This window comes from Chelonia mydas, chromosome 2 (assembly GCF_015237465.2).
Source record: "Chelonia mydas isolate rCheMyd1 chromosome 2, rCheMyd1.pri.v2, whole genome shotgun sequence".
NCBI lineage: Eukaryota > Metazoa > Chordata > Testudines > Cheloniidae > Chelonia > Chelonia mydas.
The window spans coordinates 89966162-89993283 of NC_057850.1; the positions used below are offsets into that span (position 1 = coordinate 89966162).

A 27122-nucleotide genomic window follows, 5' to 3' on the forward strand; every position below is an offset into this window, starting at 1 on the left:
CTTGCGCTCAGGCCGCTGCTCCATAAGGCCGGAGCCAGAGGGTCACACTCGGGGGGGAGGGGGCAGCGCTGGGACTTGATTACAGCGGCCTCGCCCTGCCTCCAAGCAACGTGTTTGTACTAAGCTGCTCCCCAGACCCCCACCACCTGCAGGCCCGATTGTTCGCACTGCGCATGCTCCGCTACAAGGCCTTCTGGGGACTGTAGTCCTGGAAATCGTCAGCCTGCTGCCTCCGCAGACAATTCCTTCCCTTCAGATGCGCTCTAGACTGGAGAGGACTCACGTAAGCGCGTGCGCAATTGGTGCCCCACTGCGGGTCTCTCATCCTCCTTCTCCCCCCCCCCACCGGATATGACATAAACAACTCAATGCATTCTCTGTGCGTCATTTCCGCAAACAGAATGGCGAAAAGCCTGGATTGGTGAGCGCTGCGCAGAGCCTCAGGCCGGTTCCTCGGTCCTGAGGAGCCGCGTGTGGATGGGGGCTACTGGCCGGGCTCGCAGCATGGAGCGCGAAGCGTCCCTTCAGAAAACAGCTTTCGTGCGCCCGCGGCGTCTCCGCGGCTCGGTCATTTGCTTTCCGCAGAGCGGGAAGTTTGGGGGCGGGGCCGACGCTCACATTCCCGCGCGCGCCGCAGGGGAGGAGATAGGGCGCAGGGTTGCGCGCGCGCTGCGGAGGAAGGGGGCGGGGCAAAGTGGCGCAGTGAGGGCGAGGAGTCGCAGTCGCTTGTTCGGTGGGACGCCGAAGAGGGAGGTGCGCGAGGGCGCTGTTGCCGGGGGACGGGGTAGGGCTCGCGCTCGCGTCGGGGTGGGCCGAAGGGGAGGAGCTTGGCCCTGGCGTGGCGGGAGAGGAGGAGCTGTTCCATCCTCGTCGCCCCGCCCCTTTCGAGGTTGTCGGGTGCGGGGGTGGGGGGCGCGTGGTTCCCGAAGGTGACCTCCCGAGAGTTTCGTCTGCCGGTCGGGGGGTCACGGGAGAGGGGGGTGGGGGTGAGTGTGTCACAGACCGGGGCGTCTGACTCCCCGCGGGGGGGCGGGTCTTTGGCGCCCGGAGCCCCGCCCTAGTTCCCCTTTTGCTGCCGCGGGCCTAGGCTTTGCGCCCGCTCACGCCAGCCGGCCGTGCGCGAGGCCGGTACCCGCGCGTGAGACTCCCCGAGTGTAGCTGGGACCGGGCCAGAACGCGGGGGGGCGGGGCGGCGTCGCGTCACCTGGCTGCCTTGGGCCTAGGTAGCCGACCAGAGCCGGGGGTCCGGAGCGAGACCCTGTGGCCCTCGCTACCCAGTGGATGCGCTGATGGTCTCTTCGGGCTTTAGTCTCTGGAAAAAGTCAGCTTGAAATCTAGTTTGCTGGGGAAAGGCGTGTCTGGCCCTTACCTGGGCTGGACAGGCCCCTGACCTTTCTGCCAGCCCTTGCTTTTGATCCCCTTATTTTCCTAACTTTAATTTTTTTCCCCTCTCTTTTGTGTGACAGAATCACACTAACAGGAGAGCTGCTCAGGTGAAACAGTGAAGCTAGCTGTAACAGAGTCCTGTCAAATGCACAAAATAAACTGGAACAGAGAGACACACTCATATGGTAACTTGGGTGCTATCTGTGTTAAACCCAATTGAATACATTTAAAATGTTACTTTTTAATCTGCTGCCCTCTTTTGACTAATCAAAAGCACTAGGTATGATGGGGCTTTTATAATGTAAGGGAGAACAAGTGTAAACTGAAAGTCATCTCACTTTTCTGACAGAATTTATTGATGAAAAAAACATTGATTCCTGTTTGATCAAGCAACAAGAAGAATAACCTGCAACATGTCTGATTCGAGCAGGGTTGAAGAACAAGAGTTAGAAAAGAGCTTAGTTGAGGAAGCAGATAGAACAACATCTAAAGCTTCAGAGGCAGAATCTGCTGTCAGTTCGGATGACAATAATACAACTTCAGGTAAAGGGTATTGTGCTGGAAATGAAAAGGAAGATGTTAGTGACCATGAGGACAGCACATCAAAAAAGAGAAAATCAGAATTTGAAGATCATCCTAGAAAAGTGGTGAGTATTATCTGTTTTCAGTTATGTCTGAACAGTGGGCTGGGATTAAAATCTTTGTTTCAAGGTGTGGGTTTAGAGAAGTTTATTGATTCTTAAAGTATTTATACCAAGCATTTTTACAGTGTATGTTTATAAGATTTTAGCAGCTAGTGTCTCATGATCCACTTAACATAAAAATTAATTTTAGCATCTGCTGCTATTGTCTGAAAACTGTATAAAGAATTATCTTGGAACTGAAGGAACTGGGAAGAAAGGTGGTAATTAGAATGATGAGACTTTAAATCGGGGTGGGCAAACTACGGCCCACGGGCCGGATCCAGCACACGAGCTGTTTTAATCCTGCCCTCAAGTTCCTGCTGGGGAGCAGGATCTGGGGCTCCGGCTCCAGCTGGCAGTTGGATTAAATGAACAGTGCATATGTATCTGTTCTTGATCTACACTTAAAAAGGGTTTCTGAGGTTAAGCTACATTTCTAGGTTGATCTTGCTACGTGGTTCAGGACTGTAAAAAAATTTTGCACTCTGTGTGATGTACTTAGTTCAACCGATCTCCCTATGTAGAGGTGGCTGTTAGAGTTGAAGTAGCTGTTAGAGAAATGGATTATCTGTCTTGATGGAAAAGTCACTTCCTTTGATGTAGGAAGCATCTACACTACCGTGCTACAGCAGCTGTAATTTAGACATAACCTGAGGCTGTGAATTCAAAATGGGTTTCTGATACTAAACTTCTTTTAAGTTCTAGTTTGGAATAACTTTTGGAGACTGTACATACAGCCCTTAAATCCATGGCTTCACTGGGATGAAATTGATTCTTTCAGTGAACACTGGGAATAGCATTCAAGAAGTTAAACCATCTTTCTGCAGTGAAGAGATGCCTTGAATCACTGAGCAGGAACCACTTTGGCCAGTTCTCTTTGTACAGTGTCTAGCACAGTGGGATCCTGGTCTATGACTAGGGCTCTTAGGTGCTCCAGCAATACTGCTACTAATAAATAATAATAATAATGGTGTTAGGTATTAAATAGAGTCCTCCTCTTTGGTTGGAATTAAGGAACTCAGGACAGTGATCGAGGGAGGAGTTGGGAAATATTCTTTTGTAAATGAAGCCAGTAAACTTTGCCATTACTTCTGATGTGTTTTAAAAACCTGTGCTCAACATGAGTCTTTTTAATTAAAAACACTGAAGTGTGTTCACACTTTCTCGTTTGATTCTCTTATTTTCCATTGTGTATAGCATTTGGAAGAAGGGCATGGACAAACTGTAGCTGCACATTACAATGAACTTCAAGAAGTTGGACTAGAAAAACGTAGCCAGAGTCGCATTTTCTTCCTCAGAAATTTTAATAACTGGATGAAGAGTCTTCTCATTGGTATGACTCCTTTATTGCTTACTTTTGTCCTCACTTGAAAAGTTAGTCACTATACTACTTTATTGCAGTGTATCTTATTTTCTTTGGTTACATTCAAATATGTCCTGTGGTCATCACAAAACAATCATGGTGGTGTTAAGACTGCAGCTAAATGTTTTCTGCTTTCTCGTGTTCAGTACAATGTATCTTTACTCAGAGGAAATTGTTTTGGTTCAGCTCTTTTAAAATTTGATTGCAAGCTTTCAAGGCATTGATCTTTCTTCCTATGTGCTTTTATGCATCTAGCACAATGGGAGTCCCAGTTCTGATAAGACTCTCTTACATCTATGGTCATGCCAAATGTTGTTGTTGGTGTTGTTTAAAACATTAAACACCAGCTGACGCTTCTGAAAACTTGATATATATTAAGTTTAGAAGCTAATCTGCTTGTTGTAGTTTCCCCACTACCTCTGCCCTCCCCCACAAGGAACATGTGCATGCAAACAGAACCTTTGTTTCTCAGAAGTTAATCTGTTCTTGTAAAATGTCCTCTAGAAGTCCTAATATTTCATTTTTTATTAGCTTTTCCTTTAGAGGTATTATTACTTCAGATGCAGAATAATTTTATACTATGTATATTTTTAGCATTTGAAGACAGTGATGTGTCAGAGTATAAAGGGAAACAGTAAATGTACTTGCTGTATGATCAATAATTTTTAAAAGTATAGAAAAACTACAAAATATTAGAGGGAAAAGAAAATGCAGTAACTTTCAAAAGTGAGCCTGGTACTTCCTTTCCCATAAATCTACCTTTAAACTTGAGTAAAGTAAAGGAACAAATACTAAGAGAAATCAATAAATAAAGAATAGTAGAGCCATGGGAAATAAATGCCAGGGATTTATAAAGAAAAGATTTTTCCAGGGAAAACTTGATAGCATTTGTCTTAGCACTAAAAAAATTAGTGGATGAAAGCAGTGAGAAGTGGTAATTAGATTATTATAAAGCATTTGATGTAGTGTCTCTTGAAATCTTACTGAGAATTAATTTAAATCTGTTTGGGTACATGCTCTATAACATAGATTAAAAACTGTCCAAAAGACCCTGAACAAAGGGTAAGAAGTAGTGAAGTATCAAGTTGAGGAGGGGAGGGGTCTGCAGGTGTGCCAAAAGGAACGTTGTACATTGGGCCTAGGTTTAATTAATAACTTTGTGAATGCACTGGGAATAAAACTAGCATTAAAGGAATTTGCATAAGATGCTAACACCAGTTAGGGCAGAGAAATAATATAGGGTCCTAGACAGAGTAATACAAGGGATAAAAAGCAACAAAATAAAATTCCCCTTTCAAAAATGCAAGCTAACACATATGGGATAAAAAATACTCTTTGGAAAGGAGAGTCCTTATAATGCTTACTAAAACTTAGACTGGGTAGTGAAGAGCAAATCTAATGTGTAAATTTGCAATATGATGGCAGCCAAAAAAAAAACTACTATATTCTGTCACCATTTGCCACTCTCCACCCGTTTCTGATTTGGACTGCAGTAGTGTTTTTAGACCCACTAGGGTAGCTCATCACTTCTTTAATTAAAGAATGCTCTCTCATGCTCATAATTCATACCCAGCCTCATTCTGGATGAGATTCCTTTTGTATTTTATCAGTCCTGCTTCTTAATCACCTCTGGGCTCAGTGTTAAGCAAAGCAATACACTGCTTTTTTCTGTCTATAAAACACCCCTTCCTTCCCAAGGCTTGGCTTAGGCTGCACACACAACATTCAGCCCAGGAAGCGTTCATTCCTTTTTTCCCCTCCAAATCTTTTATGAGATTGATAAAACGTGTATTTAAAGAAAACCACTCTCTTAAAAAAAAAAAACACACTTCAGGAAAAGAAGTATACAGAACTCGAATCAAACCGTTTTTTTATGAACTCTAATGTAGTCTTCAAATGAATTTTGAAATTCTGAAATATCAGACTTTGGTGCTTTAGGGAACTTTGTACAATGAAAGAGGCTTTATCAGTTGAATGTGTGCTTTCTCTTTTTCAGGTGAATTTATAGAAAAGGTACGACGTAAGAAGCGAGATATCACTGTGTTGGATCTGGGATGTGGCAAAGGTGGAGACCTGCTTAAATGGAAAAAAGGCAAAATCAGTAAACTTGTGTGCACAGGTAAGAAGGCAGAGTAACTTTCTAGAGACAGTACAAAAGGTTCTGTGGAAATGTATGTATGTATCATGAACACCACACTTCGCTTTTTTTCTTTCTGGATATGTCAAAAAATGCCATGCTTGCTGTGAAGGAACTTCATTTCCGTGCTCTGCCCTGGTTTTTTTTATCATGTTCATTTTATCATGGTTCCTGGTTAAACTGTTAGCATAAATAGAGGGGAAAATCCCTAGTGTTCCTATCCAGTTATCATTAATTTTATCTTTTATCTCATAAATACAAAGTGAATGTTGGGAATCGAGTAAAAATGTTTGTTTAAAATCTCCATGAAAAACTGAGTATATATTTATACTGCAGTTAAAAACCCACAGGCTCAGGCTAAAGAACTGTTTAATTGTAGCATAGACGTTTGGACTTGGGCTGCAGACCGGATTCCAGGACCCTGTGAGGTGGGAGGGTCCCAGAGCTTGGGCTGTAGCCTGAGCCCAGACTTCTCCCCGTAATTAAATGGCCCCTTAGCCTGAGCCTCACGAGCCCAAGCCAGTTGCAACAGGCCAGCTATGGGTGTTTAATTGCAGTGTAGATGGTGACTAAGGGTGTCTGCACTACTTAATTGCAGAATCAAATTAATCAACCATTAATTACAGAATTAATAATACAAAGTTGTATAATCTTGATCTTCAATTTGCATTCCAGTTACTGGAGCATTTTATCAAGGAGGTTTTAAAAGAAGATACTGGCAATATAGCACTGCAAAACAGGTGCAATGGTGTTATCCTGAAAACTATCCTTATGATGGAAAAAGAATTTAGATTCTGAGAAAAATTACAATGCAAGGGAAAAGACTGATTTTTATTTTATCAGTTTATTGTGATATCTGTCACAGGGTTGGAATTGCCTTTGCTGCAGAATTAGCTATGAGGAGTAGTTGGGATCTGACTGACTGAACCCTTGCTTCATTCCTTTTACCATATCTAAATAGTATTTTTGTTTAAATCTGATATATTTTAAAGAATTCTGTATAGTAACAGTCTTTTATTAATAGTTATGTATTTTATAAAGAGGGGGAAATTATTCTTGATATATTGAGGACCACAGTTATTTTCTACACTCATTGGGTGTTTTTGGCCATTTGCATGTTCAGTTAGCTGATTTATGTACACACTTCCTATAATGGTATAAACCAGTTACACAATTGCACACTAAGGGTACGTCTACAGTACGAAATTATTTAGAAATTATTATATTCGAATTTTCGGAAGCTGTTTTATACATTCAGTCTTCTGTGTCCCCACTAAAGCGCGTGAATTCGGCAGATTGCGTCCACAGTACCAAGGCTAGCATCGAATGTCGGAGCGGTGCACTGTGGATAGCTATCCCACAGTTCCTGCAGTCCCCGCCACCCATTGGAATTCTGGGTTAAGCTCCCAGTGCATGATGGGGCAAAAACATTCTTGCGGGTGTTTCTGGGTGTGTGTTGTCAGAAAGCTATGGCAGACAATCGTTTCACACCTTTTTGGCGTGCAGACGCCATACTGCTTTTAGTAGACGGTGCACTGATGCTCTCCTGATACTATGAATCCACCTCTCCAACTCAACTCTGCTCGGCCATCGTGAACCGAGCAACACAGCTTCCGCCGCCAACTCTGCTCTCCCGCTATTGCCATGCTTCTGAGCTTCTCCATGTTGTCTGTCCTGGGCTCCCACCTCCGCAGAAGCCACAGAAGACAACCATTTTCAGCCTTTGTTTGGCTACCATGAACCAAACAGCACAGCTTCCACTGCCATTCTGCTCTCCTACGTTTCGCACCCTTTTTCGAGGATTACCCATGCAGGTGCCATAGCCATGGAGCCTGATCAGATCTTGGCTGCAGTTTTGACCATTGTAAATACCTCGCGCATTATCCAGCACTATGTGCAGTACCTGCAAAACTGGGCAAGGAAGCGATGACAGCACGATTACTATAGTGATGAGGTTGTGGACACAGATGACACTGCATGTGGCGATTGGGAGATCATGGTGCTGTTGGGCCAGGTTCGTGCTGTGGAACGCCGTTTCTGGGCCCGGGAAACGAGCACAGACTGGTGGGACCGCATAGTGTTGCAGGTATGGGATGATTCCCAGTGGCTGAGAAACTTTCGCATGCGTAGGGCCACTCTCATGGAACTTTGTGATTTGCTGTCCCCTGCCCTGAAGCGCAAAGACACCAAAATGAGAGCAGCCCTCACAGTTGAGAAGCGAGTGGCTATAGCCCTGTGGAAGCTTGCAACCTCCCGACAGCTACTGGTCAGTCGGGAATCAGTTTGGAGTGGGGAAATCTACTGTGGGGGCTGCTGTGCTGCAAGTAGCCAACACAGTCATTGACCAGCTGCTATCAAGGGTAGTGACTTTGGGAAATGTGCAGGCCATTGTGGATGGCTTTAATGCGCTGGGGTTCCCTAACTGCGGCGGGGTGATTCATGGAATGCATATCCCTATCTTGGTCCTGGAACACCGGGGCGGCCAGTACATAAACCGCAAAGGGTACTTTTCCATGGTGCTGCAAGCACTGGTGGATCACAAGGGATGTTTCACCGACGTCAACATGGGATGGCCGGGAAAGGTGCTTGATGCTCTCATCTTCAGGAACTCTGGTCTGTTTGAACAGCTACAGGAAGGAACTTACTTCCCAGACCAGAGAATTACTGTTGGGGATGTTGAAATGCCTATAGTTATCCTCGGGGACCCAGCCTACCCCTAATGCTATGGCTCATGAAGCGTCCCGTTCCCCCCCCCCCCCCCGGGCAGGGCTCCAATGAGACTCTGAGCAGGGATGAGGCCTTTAAACTAAACATGAACAGTCCAGCGCGACTGGGTTCCCCCCCCACCACTGCGTGGCTTCGATCAAGCTCTCACTCACCAGAAGTGCCTTCTCCAGGGTCATGGTCTGGGAGCATGCTTTGGGAGTAGGGGGAGGCTATTCGCTCCAGCGTTAAGAATAGTTCCTGGCTAGGGGGGACAACAGATTCCCCACTTGCCGCCTGTGCACTGTCCTCCAGAAACTCATCCTCCTCGCTCCGTGCTACTACCCCCTTGCAGGTGTCCATGGGTAGTGGTGTCGTCACCCCCTATAATTGCATGCAGCTCATGGTAGAAGCGGCATGTATGGGCTGTGACCCAGAGCGTCCGTTCGCCTCCCTGGCTTTTTGGTACGCTTGCCTGAGCTCCTTGATTTTTTTTGTACGACACTGTTCTGTGTCCCTGGAGTAGCCTCTTTCTGTCATGGCCCTGGAGACTTTAGCATACGTATTTGTGTTCCTTTTTTTTTTTTTTTTTTGGAACGTAGTTCTGCCATAACAGATTCGTCTCCCCAACATGCAGTGAGATCCAGTACCTCCTGTTTGGACCATGCTGGAGCTCGTCTGCGAATCCGGGACTGCGTGGTTGCCTGTGATGGTGGACTCTGCATAGTCGCCTGTGATGGTGGACTGTGCTGATGGTCACCTGTGCTGATGGTGACCAAACAGGAAATTCAAAAGTTCCTGGGGCTTTTACTGCCTACCTGGCTAGTGCATCAGAGTTCAGAGTGTTGTCCAGAGTGGTCACAAGGGAGCATTCTGGGATAGCTCCCAGAGGCCAATATCGTCGAATTGCGTCCACAGTACCTGTAACCCAGAACTGCGATCTTGATTTTAGCGCTACTCCACTTGCTGAGGTGGGAGTACAGAATTTGGAGTAAAGAGTCCTTTAAATCGAAAAAACTGGTTTGGTCATGTGGACGGAACCAGTTTTATTCTGAGGTAACTCGTCTAATTCCGAAATAACCGCGTACTGTAGACCAGGCTTAATAGTATTGAAAACTGTCTCATTGTCCTCATTACTTGGTCAGCAGTTATGCCTGTGGTGTTCACATCTCTTAGGTGTAGTCTACACTAGAAAAATTTCTTTCTGCTGACAGGGAGGGTATGTCTATTAGAAACACTACAGTGGTTTCTATATCAGGGCTTAGATCAACTTAAATTTCATGCCATGCGTGATGTAATTTTCAGAGCCCTGAGCTACTTTGTAGCATAGATCAGCCCTGAATTTCCTCAGTAATTTCAACTAAGTGCCTTTTATTTGCACGTGTAAAGAAAGAGAAACCTTCTTCAGTAGCACTTCAGAAACCCACAGAGTTGAACCGTAACCATCCATGTCAACAGTGTGTTATTTTTTTTTTCTGGTCTAGACAAGGCCTTAGAACTGTTTAGAGCTCTCTACAAATTCTTGAAGACAGCACTGCATCATTTTTATATCCGTCAGTCTCTTCACATTGTGAAGGTTTCCACTACAACTGTAAGGGCTAGAAATTTTTTTTATTAAAGCTTACAGTAAAATACAAATTCCACAGAATGTATCGGGGCTAGAATACAATTAAGTGTGTTTAGTTTGGCTTTTTTCCATTTTTAGTACCAAGTATGTGTGTAACAAGTTAGTGTACCTAGTTCCTTGTAGTCCGCATAAGTATAAATAAAACTTCATAATGGAGCACATCTACTGAAAACCAGCTTTTACTCATACTATGGTATCTGCTCTCACTCCAGTCATATCTATCTGAAGAGAAGTTTGTGTATGCAGTTTATTTTTTTTATAGATATTGCTGAAGTTTCCATGCAACAGTGTCAACAGCGGTATGCTGACATGAAAGCCCGATGTCGTTCTAATGAATACATTTTCAATGCAGAATTTATAACAGCCGATAGTTCCAAGGTACAGTTGTTCTGCTTTATATATTCCTAGTGTCGTAACTAGTTTCTTGGCATTCTTATTTGAATAAATGTTGGAAGTCATTAGAGTAAAAGTTCAGGAGTGTTTCAAGGAGAGAAGACTTTAAGGTTGAATTGTTACACTAAAGCAAGGGTGGGCAAATTTTTTGGCCCAGGGACCACACCTGGGTATAGAAATGGTATGGTGGGCCATGAATGCCCATGAAATTGGGGGTTGGGGTGTGGGAGGGGGTGAGGGCTCTGGGGTGGGGCCAGAAATGAGTTCAGGGTGTGAGAGAGGGCTCCAAGCTGGGGCAGGGGGTTGGGTTGCAGGGGGGAGGGGGAGGGCTCTGGCTGGGGGTGCAGGCTCTGTGGTTGAGTTGGGGATGAGGGGGTTGGGATGCAGAAGGGTCCTCGGGGCTGGGACCGAGGGGTTCAGAGGATGGGAGGGGGAATCAGGGCTGGAGTGGGGGGTGTGTGTGTCGGGGGTGCAGGTTCCAGCTGAGCGTACGGGCTCTAGGGTGGGGGTGAGGGGTTTGGGGTGCAGGAGGGTGGGACCGAGGGGTTGAGAGGGTATGAGGCAGATCAGGGCAGAGGGTTGGGGTGGGGGGGCGTTGGCTCAGGGGTGCAGGCTACATGCAGCGCTTACCTCAAGTGGTTCCCGGAAACAGTGGCATGTCCCCCCCCCCATTCGGCTCCTACACAGAGGCGGGGTCAGGCAGCTCTGCTGTGTTTTTCCCGTCTGCAGGCACTGCCCCTGCAGCTGCCATTGACCCGGTTCCTGGTCAACGGGAGCCGTGGGGACCTCGCTTGGGGAGGGGGCCATGTGCAGAGCCCCCTGGCTGCCCCTACACATAAGAGCTGGATGGGGGACATGCTGCCGCTTCTGGGAGCTGTGCGGAGCGGCCCCTGACCCTGATCCCTGGCTGGAGCTCCGGAGCGGGGCAAGCCCCAGACCCTGCTCCCCAGCAGGAGCTCGAGGGCCGGATTTAAATGGCTGGCAGATGGGATCCGGCCCGTGGGCTGTAGTTTGCCCACCCCTGCACTAAAGGCTTGCCTATATGGAAACTTAATGTGTGGCAAGATGGGGGTGTAAATGTACAGTGCACCAGTTGGCTATGTGGACTCTGCTGCCTCACACTCATTCCATAGTGCACCTTGGCCACTTAGCACACAGCAGGTTAGTGTGCTGTAGATTTTACACCCTAGCTTGCTATACACTGAGGGCAGGTCTTCAGTACCCGCCAGTCTGCAATAAATCGATCCCCGAACGCGCTCCCCCTTGACTGCGGAACTCCAGCTCGCGAGAGGCGGAAGCGGAGTCGACGGGGGAGCGGTAGCGGTCGCCTCGCCGCCGTCCTCACGGCCAGGTAAGTTGACCTAAGATATGCCGACTTCAGCTATGCTGTTTGCATAGCCGAAGTTGCGTATCTTAGATCGACCTCTCCCCCTAGTGTAGACCAGGGCTGAGTCTCTATGTAGAAAAGCCCTAAATTAATCATTAGAACTATATATATAAGTTAACAAGCAGTTGCTTATAAAATAAAAGATTAAACTAGTTCGACAAACTCTTTCGTTGTTTTGTAATGTACTCTTGAAAGGCTGAATACATCTTTCATCTACCAAAGGTGTCCTTTCAATTTCCTCACTAACTCACTAACCAAATTTTGCTAATTGTTGCTACATAGCCACTAGGGAAGTTATAAAACTTTGTGTTGATGGGCCTGTGTTCTTTCCGACCCCCAGAACAAATGTGGAAGACTTTCTAACTTTATTTAGTCCTCTTGCTCCTAAATGACTCTTAATGCTACTGAAATGCAGCGTATTAGGTGAAGTTTTCTAATAGCATTTTTATTTTCCATATTGCTTATTTTTAAAACTTATTTTGATAACTTTTCACAGCTTTGGTCTCTTGTAGCAGGGCCTGTGGAAAGACCAGTCTGACTCAAATTTCAAGGGCTCAGTCTAACAATCACAGGTTAATTGGGTCAGTGGGGAAAGGGTGTGCATGCAATAAAATCACGTGATCAAAAATGATGAAAATTTTAGATGATACCTTGATTTTTTTTAACCTAGTAAATTGTATTTCAAAGATTAAAAAGCAGCTAATCTATTCTTTCAAAACTGAAGTCACTTATCTTGCTGTTTTTATTTAAAAAGCACAAAAACATGTACAAATATCTACAAATTTTGTAAACCGAAAATTCGTTTTAATAAAATTTGCCATAATTCACTTGCAACTGAACTTTCAACAACAATACTAGAATTTATTTTGGAAACTAAAAGTTGTAACTTAATAGCCACGTTATTTTGGCTTCTGAAATTTGATGAGCCAGTTAATTCACAGATTTTTTTTTTTTTAAAGTGAGAAAAATTACAATTTTAAAGTGATGTATAAATATATTCTGGTGGCTATGGAATGCAGTATATGGTTTAAGTAGAAATGGGCTTTCTTATTTCATCTTATTTCTCCTTCTACCAAGCAGTAGTTCATGCCTGAATTTGCTGAGGGCAGAGGGAAATAAATTTTACTATTTTTCTTTCAAGTACTTGTATTCTAGGATTGGCATGCATTGCTGGAAGATTAACACAAACCACTTTTTTGTTTCTGCAGCCTTTGGTATATGTCTCATAACTCTTTTTAATCCATTTCAGGAACTTCTGTCTGACAGTTACAGTGATCCACATATGTGCTTTGACATATGCAGCTGTCAATTTGTTTACCATTACTCATTTGAGACATATGAGCAGGCTGACATGATGCTTAAAAATGCTTGCGGGAATCTCTGTCCTGGAGGGTATTTTATTGGCACAACTCCAAATAGCTTTGAGCTTGTGTAAGTGCTATTCATTCTATTAATTTTTAAAATTGTATGAAATGTTATCAGATTTAAAGGAGGGTCACTCTTTGGGTGCCCTTGATGTATTTTACAGCAAAATCTTTCCAGCTGAGGGCCTGTGTTGCCTACTTGCTAGGAGAGTCAGACGTATAGTAACTTGAATAAAATGGAGCAGATTGCACCCACCCTCATCTTTAGGGAGGTATGCCCTAAGGGTACTACACTTCCTAGCACGTAATGCTTCTGTATTGATTTAATTGGTGACAAAACAAGTACAATGTGGGCTGTAGCTGCAAGCTTCCTCTGACACCTTTGAATCTGCCTACTTCTAACCCTGACCTGCCTCTACAGGATAAAAGAGAGTTCAGTTTCCATGGTTATCTAATTCTTAACCCCTTTGAATGTTATCTTCAGACTGTTGAAATTTGAATAAAAACTTTTTCATTCCCATGTTTTTATATTAGTCTTAATTGATGGTTAAATTTATTAAGGGAGACAGTGTGGTGCAGAGACTAGGGCACTGGAATGGACTGTGTCCTTCTGTGACCTTGTCGAAGGTCCCTGCACCTCTCTTTAGTTTCTTTATCTGAAAAATGGTGGTAATAGCTTATTTATCATTTATTACTCTTTTTATATATCTTTATATAGAAAACGACTTGAAGCTTCAGAAACTGATTCATTTGGGAATGATGTGTACACGGTACAGTTTCAGAAGAAGGGGGAGTATCCCCTGTTTGGCTGCAAGTATGACTTTAACTTGGAAGGAGTTGTTGATGTCCCTGAGTTCTTGGTTTATTTTCCTTTACTGATAGAGTAAGTTTACTTTTGACTTCATTATGTAATCAAATTTTGAAGAATTGTATGAGCACATGTCTAGCAGAAATCTACCACCAGGCATTACTGTAATATCAGGTTATGCTCCTTAAAACGTTTTATTAGTATTCTCTCAAATCTGGTTCATATTTGGTGTATGGGTAGCGAACATTCTTGGAATAAAATATCTGTCTTCAGATTCTAAGTGGTAGCCCCAAATTAAGATGCTGGTGTAAAACAGTGTTTCAGAGTCTTGATCAGATAGCTAAAACTTTATATTTTTATGGTATTTGTAAATTGGTCATGCTGTGCTGCCAGCTATTTTAAGGCCTCCATGGTTTTTAACCAGGACCCTACCAATTCCAGTTGTGGCTCAGAATGAACTCCTTTCCCCTGCTGCTGTTTCTTAAAAAGCTAAGAAACTTGGGGAGAAATCCTAGCTTCGTTGAAGTCAGTATAAAACTGTTTCACTCATTAGGGGTAGGATTTCACCCCTCAGGGAGCATTTCTGCTCTGAAAAGTGTCACTAAAAAGGCACCATCTTACTGAACAGATCTTCTGCCTATGTGATATATGTGGATAAAATAAAAAAAAATTGCTACTGTTAGGCTCGTAGAGCCAACATATCTAAGAATGCTGGGGATTCTGTTTAACCTTGTTAGCCTATTGATATAATTGCTTACTAAAGCACAACTAGTTGCAGGCAATAGGGTTGCATGGGAGTCAATGAAGGCATAGTCTGTCCTACAGAAACTTTATTATTGGGGATAATTGTGAAATGGGATATAATCCAGGTTGGCTCTTTCGGGCCATCTTATTAAATCATAATGAAGCTAAAGAAGGTAAAAACCCAATTTTTTCTTCTCTGAAATAGTATATACTCCAGCAGTGTTTCTCAACTTTTTGATACCAGGAACTGACTTCCTGTCTTCCTAAACTGTGTCAGTGAAATCTCAGGGACCCAGGAGGCTTCCACAGACTGGTGGTTGAAAAACAGTGCTCTATAGTATGTGTTTGGGGATATATAAATATGCATCTAGCTAAAAAATCTCACTTTCAGCTAACTTGGTGTGTGTGTGTGTGGGGGGGGTATTTATATATACACACAAAATGAATTTTAATTAACAGTTGTTTCATTATGTATGAAACAGATTTTTTTAAAAAATCTAACACTAAAGTTTCAAAAATTGACAAAAGACAATGTGACCTTCCTCTGTCCTCAGATTGCCTTTTCTTCCCACATTCTCTTCTTTCTCCTTTGTCTCCTCCTGTAACATCTCCACTTTGTGTACTGAACCCATCCCATCTCCTGATCTCCCTCACAACCATACTTATCTCCTCCCACTTTTTCTCCTTAACCTCTTGCTCTTTCTGCTCATAATACAAGCATGCTTCAACCTCTCCCATCTTAAACCTAAAAAAAATAAAACATGCCACACTTGACACCATTTGTCTCTCCAACTATTGTCCCATCTCCCTTTCGTGTTTGAGGGCTTGTCTACACTTACTGGAGGAGGACGCGTGGCGATTGATGTGTTGGTGGTTGATTTAGCGGGTCTAGTGAAGACCCACTAAACCGACCACAGATCGCTCTCCCGTTGACTTCTGTACTCCACCTGAACGAGAAGTGCGAGGGGAGTCGACGAGAGAGCGTCTCCCGTCGACATAGTGTACTGTGGACCCCCCAGTAAGTGGATCTAAGTATGTTTACTTCAGCTACATTACTTAGATCGATCTCCCCCCGTAGCGTAGACAAGGCCTAAGCTAATCGAAAATGTTATCTACAATTGCGGTCAGTAGTTTCTCTCCTCCAGTTCCATCCCAGACTCTCTCCAGTCTAATAGCTGCCCCTTGCACTCCACTGAAAAGGCTCTTGCCAAAGTCTTCAATGATGATTTCCTAGGCGAAGCTCAGAACCAGTACTCTTCATCCTCCACCTGTCAGTGGCCTTTGCACCATCAATCATGCTCTTCCTGTCCCTTGATTTTTGTTACTCTGTCCTCTTCTGATTCTTTTCCTACTTCTTTAATTGCTCCTTCAGGAAGTCCTTCAGTGTGTCCACCTTACCCTCCCCACCAACTTTGTCTGGCTTCCACAAGGCTCTGTCATTGGTCTCTTTCTCTTCTTTCTTTACAGTTTGGATAATCTCATCTGCAGCACAAACTCAGCTATTCTCTCTATGGAGACAGCTCTCAGATCGATCTCTTCCCTCCGGACCGTCATCCTTTTGTCCAAAATGAAATCTTGGCCTCTGTCTTATGAATATCTAACTGTCATCTGAAGCACAACCATCTTGCTTGTTGCCTGTGCCCATAATTAGTGCTTCATCTTTAACTCAGACTTTTCTAGATCATTGGATCCAGGCTCTATCTCAGTCTTATAGATTCTCTTACCTGTAAAATACAGCCTTTCCTGTCCATCCACACAGCTTGTCCAGGTTCTCACCATCTCGTGTCTCCATTACTGCAACATTCTTTTTTCTAGCCTTGACAGATGCGATCTTGCCCACTCCTATCCATTTAGAATGCTGTTGCAAAGGATATTATTCTAGCCCACTGCCTTGACCACGTAACTTCTCTCTTTGCATCACTTCACTGGCTTCCCTTTCTCATATCAAACATTAGATGTTTGTGTTCACTTTCAAGGCCCTTCATGGCCTATCCCTACCCTGTCAGTCATCTATCATTTACTATTGAAATGTCAGGTCCTGCTGATTGGCCAGTAATGCCAGCCTTCATTGCCCACTTGTTAATTTCTTAAATGAACACCTTCATTCTTGGGAGGAGATCCATGTAAACACCCACAAAGCTGCCTCATTATTCTTAAAATGCCTTCTTACAGGTCTCGTCTTTGCAGTGATGCCTCAAACTTGACAACAGTTAGGCTGCTGGTATGCTAATACTAGTTCCTATTATGGTGACCAATATTGTCTCATTGTTTCCTAGTATTCCCTGTCTGTCTATCTGTTGTTTCTTGTCTTATACTTTGATTGGGGAAGGGACTCTCTTTTTCTTCTCTCTGTACTGAGCGTAGTACAATGGAGTCCTGGTCCATAATGAGGGCTCCTAGGCATTATGGTAATACAAATAAACTAATAATTAGGGAAAAGGCCCCTGATACCTATAGGCCCAGCCCCAGTATTAGGTTCTGTTAGTATAGACCTGTGCAGAATCCCATTTAAGTTGATAAAACTCTTCATGGGTTCAAAGGGTCATAGTAGCTGATTTTGATGCAGGAACATAATGCAAAAAAAAAAAAAAGTTTTAGACTGCAAATTCAGATTTTCATTAAAACTTTGGTGTTTCAGGGAAATATAAATTGCTCTGTCCAAGTCAGAAATATTTATACCCAGGTTTAGAGCAGAGAATTTTTGATATTATAACTCCTTGAAAATGGATATTTGATGGCAATGTGGACTTTTCCAGCCTTTCTAATAAAAGCCATAAATATATAAACTTAGAGATTGCAGTCCTACTGAAGACCATATGGTGTCCCTGTGTTCAAAACTATCAACTGTGATAAACTCAGGCTTTTGTTGCTTTAAAAATATCTCTACAATAATTTTTGGATCACTTATTTTCACAGAATGGCAAAAAAATATGGCATGAAACTAGTCTACAAAATGACATTTCGGGAATTCTATGAAGAAAAGATTAAGGATGAGGAAAATAAAATGCTGTTAAAACGAATGCAGGCTTTGGAGGTAAATATAAAAATGCTGATTTTTAAAAAAAAAATCATTCTTTCATTTAAATAGTGTTTTGCATCTTGCTGGGGTTGATCTACTTTAGCAATAGCTTTGGGCAGTAAATTATGACTAGTATTCAAGTGCTGGCATTGTAGGAGCCAAATAGTTCCTATGGCATGCTGCTGAAAGCAGTTAATCTTCTAAATTTTGTAGGTAAATAAAATACTAATAAGTATTTTCTGTTGAGAACAAGTTTTTATATTAGGTTACTAGGCAACTGTGCACATTATACTTGTATTTTCCATTTACCAGGTTTAACACACTTGTGCTTTGTATTGAATTGGCTCATCTGTGTGTGTGTATTTGTATTTGTAATATCTGGTGCTATATAATTAACTGTTCATTGTAAAGAGTGGTTCAATGCTCCCTTATAAACAAGAGTAAGAAATGGAATAGAAGGACTTGCTGTTGCCTGTTATAGAATTACCTTTTTTATATGCAAGAAACCGGTTAGAAAACAGAACAAGAATTGAATTAGGTATATAAAAATACTTTGTATATACAGGACAATTATACTTTTAAATGTAAATCCATAACTAGCCTTATCCAGCAGTAATCTTTTACCCTCAACGTCTCACTTATACTTTTGGTTCCCCCAAGGGACACGTACTGTGTGTCTCTTCTGCAGCTTCAGGCAGTTTTCCAAACCCGGAGAGGTTAGCATTATACACACACTCCTGACTATGGTTGACCTTGCTTACATTGCAGTAAAACTAAAGGGCCTTGTCTCCACTATGTTTATACAGCAGAATAGCTAAGCAGCATTAATTACACCATGATAAAAGTACACCTTTTTGTGGTTAGTGAAGACCTAGCCATAATCTGTCAGGAGAGAATTTGCTTAAACCGGAAGAGCAGAAAGCTTAGGGTGAGCAGAATGAAGAGCAAGAGTTGAGAATAAGAGGAAACAAGATTAAAGATGTATAAACAGGGACAAAGATGAGCTGAAAACTGAAGACAAGGATAGGAGGTTAATTTTGCAAGGAAGCTAATGAAAGGATTCAAGGATGGGGAAAGGGATCGGAGTAGAGAGAAGAATATGGGTTTGCCACAGTATTTTGGATTAACTATCAAAGTGAAAAGGATGCTACAATATTTGAGGTCAAAAGCAAGGTTTTAGCAATGGCAGCATCAAGAAAGGACAAACATTGGAGATGTAAATACTATATAAATTATAGTGTGTTACAGATGCAATATAAATTTTTGTGATGGCTTGTGTGAAATGATGATAGTTTGTTATGGGTTCGTAGACTTTTTTTTTAACATGATGACTGATGCCCATCCAAGTTGACAGCCGTGATAGCATACTAGACAAAGCCCTGGTCTACACTACAGAGTTAGGTTGACGTAAGGCAGCTTACAGCAACTTAACTCTATAAACATCTACACTAAAATGTCACTCCTGCTGATGTAACTTGCCTGCTATGATGACTTAACTCCACCTCTGCAAGAGGGATAGCGCTTAGGTTGATGTAGTTAGGTTGACACAGTGTCAGTGTAGACACTGCATTACTTATGTCTATTGTTGCCGTTCAACAATGCCCCAGACCAACAGTAAATCGGTGCAAGTGCTACTGGTGAGGCCACACACCTCCGACACAAGGAATGTAGTGTGGACTTGCAAAAGCGATTTAATTACTGCAGTGGCTGTATGTCGACGTAACATAGGTTGACATAGCTTTGTACTGTAGATGTACCTTTTCTAGCATTGGGCCTTTATGGGTAATTCATGTGCTGATATAGAAGCTTCCCTTTCAGAACAGGACTATGGTGTGTTGCCCTGGCAGTGTGCAGGAACTTGTATTGGTACCTGTCCTACAGCTAAACTGTAAATAGGTAAAAATCACTCTCTGGTATCTAGACTCTTTCACAAGTACTAAATCTATTTTAAAAATCTAATAGGTAACTTTGTTTAAAATGATAGCTGTGTCATGTCTCATTTTTTGATGTTTTGAACATTCATCTATTTTTATAACTTCAGAATTGCATAGGACTTCATTTCCAGTACTTGGAGCAAACAGTTCAGGAGCCACTTCAATCTTGCCAGTTCTACCCTATTACAAAACAGTGATGGGACAGTCTTACAATAGTGAATGTGATCGATAAGCTCTATAGATCGAGATACATATCTATCACTTTTCTGCAGTAAGTGCTCGTCAATTCTGGTTCACTGTTTGAAGTAATTAAATAGGATTTTGTATGAATCTGCCTGAGCATAAAAATTGGTTTAAATTTTTTTTCCCCAGAAAATAAATAATGAGACTAAATTTTCAGACTTGGCTATCTAATGGTAGGCATCAAAATAACTAACTGCAGATTGACTTTTTTCATAGGTATTGAGTTCCCTTTAAGGCCTCTTTTAGGGTATGCCTACAGTGTAATTGAAAACCCATGGCTGGCTTGTTCCAGCTGACTTGCGCTTGTGGAACTCAGGCTAAGGGGCTGTTTCATTGTGGTGTAGATGTTTGGGCTTGAGCCTGGGCTCCAGCCTGAGCCTGAATGTCTACACTGCAATTAAACAGCCCCTTAGCCTGAACCCCATAAGCCCAAGTCAGATGGCACAAGCCTATTTTCAATTGCAGTGTAGGCCTACCCTTATTTAGGAGACAACTTTTTTGGTTCACATGTTTCTTGGCTAGATTTTTTTTTTTAATATAGTAACTTGTCTTTTCTTCAGCCATATCCTGCAAATGATAATTCCAAACTTGTCTCCGATAAACCTGATGATTATGAGCATGCAGAAAAGCTCATGAAAGATGGCAAACCAAAGTTACCTCTGGTAAGTCTCCTTCCCCCACGCCCCCAAGTGATAGAATCTTGTCAGAAGCAAAGTGTGCTCAGTGATACCTAGGGTCTAGTCTTGCAAACACTTAGGCATTTGCTTAACTTTATATAGATGAAGAATTACATTGACTTCAATGGAATTAAAATAAAGTACATAGCTAAGTGTTCAGAAAATCAGGGTCTTAGTAGCTAATTTATTAAATGACATATGCAATTTTATAAAAATCAATGTTAAAATTTAGATGGAAAACCTACTATGTTCTTCAAAGAAACAACTATAGTTTAGAATGACGAATACACTCTCTTCCACGAGAGACCTGACGTTTAATTGTCCTTCACAGTAAAGGGTAGCATATCCATGTAGAATGTAAGTCATAGGTTGAAACATTCTTCCCTTTAGACTGAGATTATTTTTCAAGCACTTGTTTATCCACTCTTATTGATATATTTAAATAAAGGTCTGATCTTTGTAGTAAAAATGTAGTGATAGTGTAACATAAAACCCTATATCAAGGGGGAAAACTTGAATAAAAGAGTTAGCTAAACTATTCTCTCAAACCTGCAGAGGACTGAAAAAGAAATGCCCTTAGTAGTAGTTGATAGGTTAATTTATCACCTAGGTAAAGAAAAAGCTGCTTGGTTTCCTCAACTAATATTTTTGTTACTAACTGCTTAAACTATTCATGATTTAGGGGAATGTTTGATTTATATTTCATCATACTCCATTTGTGATATGTGCCTTATTGTCAATTTCTTTAAAGGGAACCTTGAGTAAATCTGAATGGGAAGCAACAAGTAAGTACTATTTGCAAAGTTCGAATACTAGTGCTTACCAAAACTGTTTAATAAATAACATGACTTCCTTGGACATTGTGCATGATTATGACAATTAAACAGATACTTTCAAACTTGGTGACCTAAAGTTAAGCACTAAATAAAAGGTACCCATTTTTGTTTGTGTTCAATAGCTTTGAAAATCAGATTCCTTTTTATTTAGGTGCTTAAATATGGATTTAGTTCCCTATAACTGCGTTTCAATGTGAATATAATTAAGTGAAGCAGTTTACAATGCTCAAAACTTTGAGGAATAAATGCATAGTTTGGGAGAAGACTTTTTATGGACCAAAGATGGAATGGAAACTCTGAAGACCGATGGATTTAGTCTTACCTTGTACCTCAGTTTAGCACAGGTTTTTTTTTCTGATCGTGCAGTAAAATTTTAATAAAATAGAAGCTTTGCCTTTTTGAGGTGAATTAAAGAACCAAGTAAAAATTAGCAAGCAATTATCAAGCAAACCCGATTATTTTCTTGAGGGCTGTTGATATCGCATATTGCTTTTCTCAGTAGTCGGTATACTTCTTACACAAACAGTTTAGGAATAAATGATCAATCTGAGGGTGACTCAGGATACAATCTGTGATGTGTAGGGTTTTTTAAATAATACAACTTTGTTACATACATTCTAAATGTTTTTACAGAGGTCATTAAAATTTTGTGATTTAGAAAATCTTCAAAGATTGATTTTTTTTCCTTCTGAAATGCTTTCCAAAGAAGAAAAGAAGTTGGTTGGAAAAAATATATTTCCTTCCGAGAGACACAGTTTTCATATAACTTATGGAAGACAAAAAGCCATATGCTGTCAGGTTAATGTTCTTCCAGAGTTTGGTACGTGTTGGCATCCTCAGAAGCGTGTTTAAAAAAAAAAAAAAAAAAAAAGTCCCTATTTATCACATGAGTTTTCATACAGTCTTGGGTCACGGTTTTTCTCATATGGAGCAGGTGACTTAATTTTCTTCAAATAATTCTTTACTCTTTAGTGCTTTGGTTGTACAACCCAAACTGATGTTCTCTTACTTTGACTGTCTCCTTTTTAGATAACATACATCAGTCCAGTTGTAAAGGGAAAACATGGATAACTCTTATAATTTCTTTTCAGTAACAATTATAATCTCATAAATATGGGTTTTCACATTTTTGTAAAGTAATTGTTTCTCTCTTTCCGTTAGAGAGAGATTGAGGAATAGTGCCTATAAGGAGTAGGATGTAGTCAGAGCTTGATCAAATTAAAAAGAATAACATTTTGTTTCACTGCTGGAAAAGGCATTCAGGCTTACTGTATAGATTGAGCAACCTTCTAGCAATGACTCATCTTATCATAAACAAATACATTTGATGCCAACTGGAAGCCCATAATGACTATCAAATCGGATTCTGTTTGGTCTTGCAGCACTTTCTGACACAATAAATGAAGTCTCTGCTACTATAAAACATAAGGATCTCCACAGGTTTCACTGTCCCATATAGCTTTCTTCGATTACATGCCAAATTAAATATTTCTGAGGAGTGTCACTCTAGTCGAGACTGCACTGAAGGTACATCTTGCAGTTGACAAAATGCTAGCTAGCAGCTGTAAAGTCCTGCTCCTACTCAGCAGTATGTTTTCAGATCTTGCTTTTTTAAAATTAGCAAACTTCAATTCTTCTTATCTTTTGGATTTTAGTCAGATTTCATTATTTTTAATTGTACAGAGTTGAACATACAAACTTAATTCTGTCCCACTATATATAAATAAGTCTTTACATTTAGGGTTGTGTATTACCTTATGTGCACCTATAAATCTAAGAAATTGTGATCGTGAATTTAAAGACTGCCCCTCATACATAAAGGGGGAGCAGAGTTAAGGTGGCATGTCAAGCACTCTGGTAATGAAATGTGAATGTTTAACTGCAATTAACGTTGCATGAAGCTGGGGGTGAGCAAACTAGGGTCTGACAGCCGTTTTTAATCCTGCCCTCGAACTCCCATTGAGGGGCAGGGTCTTAGGCTTGCTGTGGTCCAGCCAGGGAGCAGGGTCGGGGGCCACTCTTTTTGCAGCTCCTGGAAGCAGCGGCATGTCCCACCTCCAGCCCCTATGCATAGGGGCAGCCAGGGAGCTCTGCTCTGCATGCTGCCCCCACTCCAAGCACTGCCCCCGCAGCTCCCATAGGCTGGGAACTGTGGCAAATGGGAGTTGCAGGGGCAGTGCTTGGAGTGGGGGCAGCATGTGGATCAGAGTCACTTGGCCGCGCCTCTGTGTAGGAGCTGGAGGGGGGGACCTGCTGCTGTTTCCAGGAGCCGCTTAAGGTAAGTGCTACCCAGCGCCTGCACCCCTGAGCCACTCCCCCGTGTCCCAGCCCTCTGCCCCAGCCCTGATCCTCCTCCCACCCTCCGAACCCCTCGGTCCCAGCCCGGAGGACCCTCTGACACCCCAAGGCCCTCATCCCCAGAGCCCGCACCCCCAGTCGGAGCCCTCACCCACACCCCTGCCCCACCCTGGAGCTCCCTCCTGCACCCCAAACTCCTCATTTCTGGCCCCATCCCAGAGCCCACACTCCAAGCCAGAGTCCTCACCCCTTCCCGAACCCCAACCCCCAATTTTGTGAGCATTCATGGTCCACCATATAATTTCTATACCCAGATGAGGCCCTCAGGCCAAAAAGTTTGCCCACGCCTGCATTAAGCAGATAATAGTATGTTACTAACTGCATTTAAAATACTTTTTTATTATTACTTTGTATTTCATTCTAGATTCATATTTTATATCTTAAATTTGGGGTCACGCTTTCAGAAGAAATCCAACCCAGCCTCTTAAATACAAAAACATGTTTGAATGGAGACGTGGGTTTTTGCATACAAAAAGTTGCAGGTGCAAGACTAAAAGTTGCTTTTAAAAATTTGCTGTAATAAGAAATGGTAATTGATGGGGTAGCCATTGGTGCAGTTTCTTTTAATAAATAGAATTTGTTCTGCAACAGCTTAGGAGAGAGGGAAATGTTTGTCTTTATGTTTGAAACCTTTGGAGAGCAAGAAGTAATGCAAATTTTAAATACTCTCTTCTTTCATAGGTATTTACTTGGTTTTTGCGTTTGAAAAGCAACAGTGAAAAGAACAGTACTGGAAGTAGCAAGAAGAGATTGCATCCTGGTACAAGTTGGAGTGATGTAAAACCATTGTGGCGACTATTTTTTTATGTTTATTTTTTAATTATTAGAAGTGTGCAGGACACTACCAAAAACTAGGGCAAGCTCATGAATCTGAGTTATAGTTGCCTGTCTGCGACAGATGGACTTTTGTGTATATAGAAGATTGTCTGAACCTGGCTTTTTAAACATTTTTCAGTAATCTGCATGCTGTCAGAAATACCATTTGAACTCCACAGCGCTCTTATTTCCAGTAAGCAGTTTGTTAGTCAAGTTTGTTCAGGTGACCAAGAGCCTGGTCCTGTACCCACTGAAGTCAATGGAAGGACTTCCAGTGATTGCAGTGATGTAGGATCAGGGCCTAAGAGCACTGTACAGCAAGGCTCAGATCGATTCACAATGCAGTACTTCAACAGTATTAAATTGTATTGAAGTTGTAGTTTATGTAGAAAGGTCCCAAACTGTTCTTGTTTTTTGTGATCACTGATATGTAGTGTCATTACGTGGTATCTTCAAGATTAAATGGATTTATGTTCTGTACAACTGAATGTGCTGAAAATATTGTTAGATGCCTTAAGAACTGAATTTCTGTCATTTTTAATGTTCTGCAGATTATCTGCAAACAGGTAGCAGCCCCTAAATTTAGATTGCCTAACACTTTCAATTATAAAAGACTCCTGTGACTTTTTTTCTCTTAGAAGCTTTAACACCTTTCTTGTTTGTGGCAGTTATTTGAAACTTGGCAGGGACAAAGCCTGGGGGCTAAAGACATGCTTTCCACTCCTTCTGCGAAACGTTATTCAGGTTTGGCTGAGTTGATAATTATTTTCAACAGTTTATTTCCCTTCCCTTGTGCTGCTGAGAAAAATTTTGGCAGCATATCAAAATAACAAACAGTAGCTTTCTAAAGAGCTGGGCTTATGCTTCACTGGGAATACCTGGGATTTGACTGAGCAACTACAGTAGTGGGCACGGGAAGCTTCCCCCCAATGGCATATAGCACTAATGATCACTTCCCCCACCTTGGGATAAAGCCCTTCTGAGCTGCCAGCTAATGAAGTCTTATAGTTCAGTTGGTACAAATATGTACTGCAGTGTTGAAGGTTTAGGGTTCAAACCCTGCTGTTACATGGTATGGGAGGTTGTTACGGTTCTACCTAATAGAACTTGATTGAATACCTTTAAAATAAAAAGCAAAAAAAACAAACCCAAAACAAAAAAACCCCTAAAATTACATGCCTAAAACAATCAAACGAACATTACTTAGGTTGCAACGTCAAGCACTCAAAATTTAGGAAATGTCAGATTTACAGTTTCCTGGGCATTCTTAGTAATGTGATCATATACTTTCTACGTGACCCTTGCCTCATTCGCTGCATAAGATGGAAGCACAAAGAAGAAGAGTTAAGTTGCCCAGGCAACTGTAAATTGCTTGGTTGTAATGATGCAACTCAATTGATTATAATGCCACTGCTTTGGTGTAAATGAAGCTCCTTCCAGATTAAGTGTCGTCTATGGCTACATCTACACTACAGCCGGGTTTGACCCTCTGAGATCGATCCACCGGCGGTCAGTTTAGCGGGTCTAGTGAAGACCCACCAGAGTGACAGCCGATCGCTCTCCAGTTGACCCCTGTACTCCACCCCTGACGAGACGAGTAAGGTAAGTCGACGGGAGAGTTTCTCCCATTTACCCTCTGTGGTGTAGACCCCTCGGTAACTCAGCGTAAGGTATGTCGACTCCAGCTACGTTATTTGCTTAGTGTAGGTCGACTTACTGCGGTAGTATAGACATAGCCTATGTTGTAGCTAAGGAATTTCTAAATGTGAGAACTCTTAAGTGTTTTATGGAACCCCATAGAAACATGAAATCTAGGTCAGGTAAATCACTGCTTATATCAAGTTGTGTTTGAAAATGCTGTGTGTCCTTGTGAAAGTCCCCTTTTGCAATTTAAGTTACTGAATTTAAAAGAATGCAGAATTATAGTTTGGGCTGAAAAAATTTGAAAAGAGGTGCTGGGGAAGAACTGGGAGTTGCTGGACAAAGAAACTGCAACAAGGAGTAGGGTAGGGGAGGTCACAATGTTTGGGAGCCAGTGGGGATGGAGATCTTGAGCAGGAAGAAGGAGAGAGAGATTGGGAAGTGAGTGAACTGGACCGGGCTGGGCAAGTAGACTGGGATCAGAAGCCTGAGGAGTGGAGATCAGGACAGTGAGTCAGTAGTGGAATAGAGACAGACCTGGGACAGGTTCAAGGGGAGAAGAGGTCAGGCTTGCAGGGGGTAATTGCAGAAGTCTATGCTCACTAGAGAACACTTCCTTCCAGTGCCTAGCCTAGTACCCAAGATCTGAGTCTTGCCATTTCTCTGATACCAGAGATCTGTGAAACCTAGAGATGGTGAGAAAAATTCATTAAAACAATTATCAGAAAAAGCTGTTCTGAGGAAAAAATGGAATTTTTCATGAAATTGTATCAATTCTGATGAAAAGTCTCAAACTTTCAGAATGAATTTTTTTTTTTTTTAGTTTTTAGCTTTAATTTTATTTTGGAATGCAGTTTTAGTAAATTAAAAAAATTTGAGCAGCTTCTACTTATACTGATTTGAAACATCTTCTTTTATAAATCAATGTCTTTTATTTGTGTTATAATGAAATAGCTTGACATTTTGACTGTGATTTAAAAAAAACCTTGTTTTTAAAAAACAC

At 42.0% G+C, this 27122-nt stretch overlaps 2 protein-coding genes across 14 annotated transcripts in view; one reads left to right on the plus strand and one right to left on the minus strand.

The window, feature by feature from the left end:
• FAM210A (family with sequence similarity 210 member A) overlaps positions 1 to 428 on the minus strand; it is a 32138-nt gene extending 31710 nt beyond the window's left edge. For 3 of the 4 annotated variants that reach the window (XM_007063860.4, XM_043539913.1, XM_043539912.1), the window contains exon 1: positions 1 to 330. The gene's annotated coding sequence lies outside the window, so the exon portion shown is untranslated. The other variant, XM_037892895.2, reaches the window with a different exon arrangement.
• RNMT (RNA guanine-7 methyltransferase) lies at positions 338 to 24958 on the plus strand. Of its 10 annotated transcripts, none has more exons than XR_005224370.1 (12): positions 354 to 421; positions 1467 to 1571; positions 1736 to 2033; positions 3267 to 3402; positions 5429 to 5551; positions 10162 to 10277; positions 12929 to 13110; positions 13762 to 13926; positions 17512 to 17629; positions 19656 to 19819; positions 20352 to 20453; positions 21220 to 21255. XR_005224370.1 is itself a non-coding variant. In XM_007063861.4 (12 exons), exons 3-12 carry the CDS (start codon positions 1800 to 1802, stop codon positions 24379 to 24381), a joined length of 1248 nt encoding a protein of 415 aa, XP_007063923.1. In that variant the 5' UTR covers positions 354 to 421; positions 1467 to 1571; positions 1736 to 1799; the 3' UTR covers positions 24382 to 24958. The 10 variants fall into 10 exon arrangements, 9 of the variants coding, with proteins under 9 accessions (XP_043395844.1, XP_007063923.1, XP_043395842.1 ...); XM_007063861.4 differs by lacking the exon at positions 19656 to 19819 and adding an exon at positions 24344 to 24958 and having other exon boundaries at positions 21220 to 21253; XM_043539907.1 differs by lacking the exons at positions 354 to 421; positions 19656 to 19819 and adding exons at positions 438 to 567; positions 24344 to 24958 and having other exon boundaries at positions 21220 to 21253.
• The last annotated feature ends 2164 nt before the right edge of the window (positions 24959 to 27122 follow it).

Coding starts and splice junctions, on each gene's coding strand:
- RNMT (XM_043539909.1), top strand. CDS start 1,800: ATGTCTGATTCGAGCAGGGTTGAAGAACAAGAGTTAGAAAAGAGCTTA. Junction 13,111..13,761: donor CCAAATAGCTTTGAGCTTGT/GTAAGTGCTATT, acceptor ATCTTTATATAG/AAAACGACTTGAAGCTTCAG. Junction 17,630..20,351: donor AACGAATGCAGGCTTTGGAG/GTAAATATAAAA, acceptor TCTTTTCTTCAG/CCATATCCTGCAAATGATAA.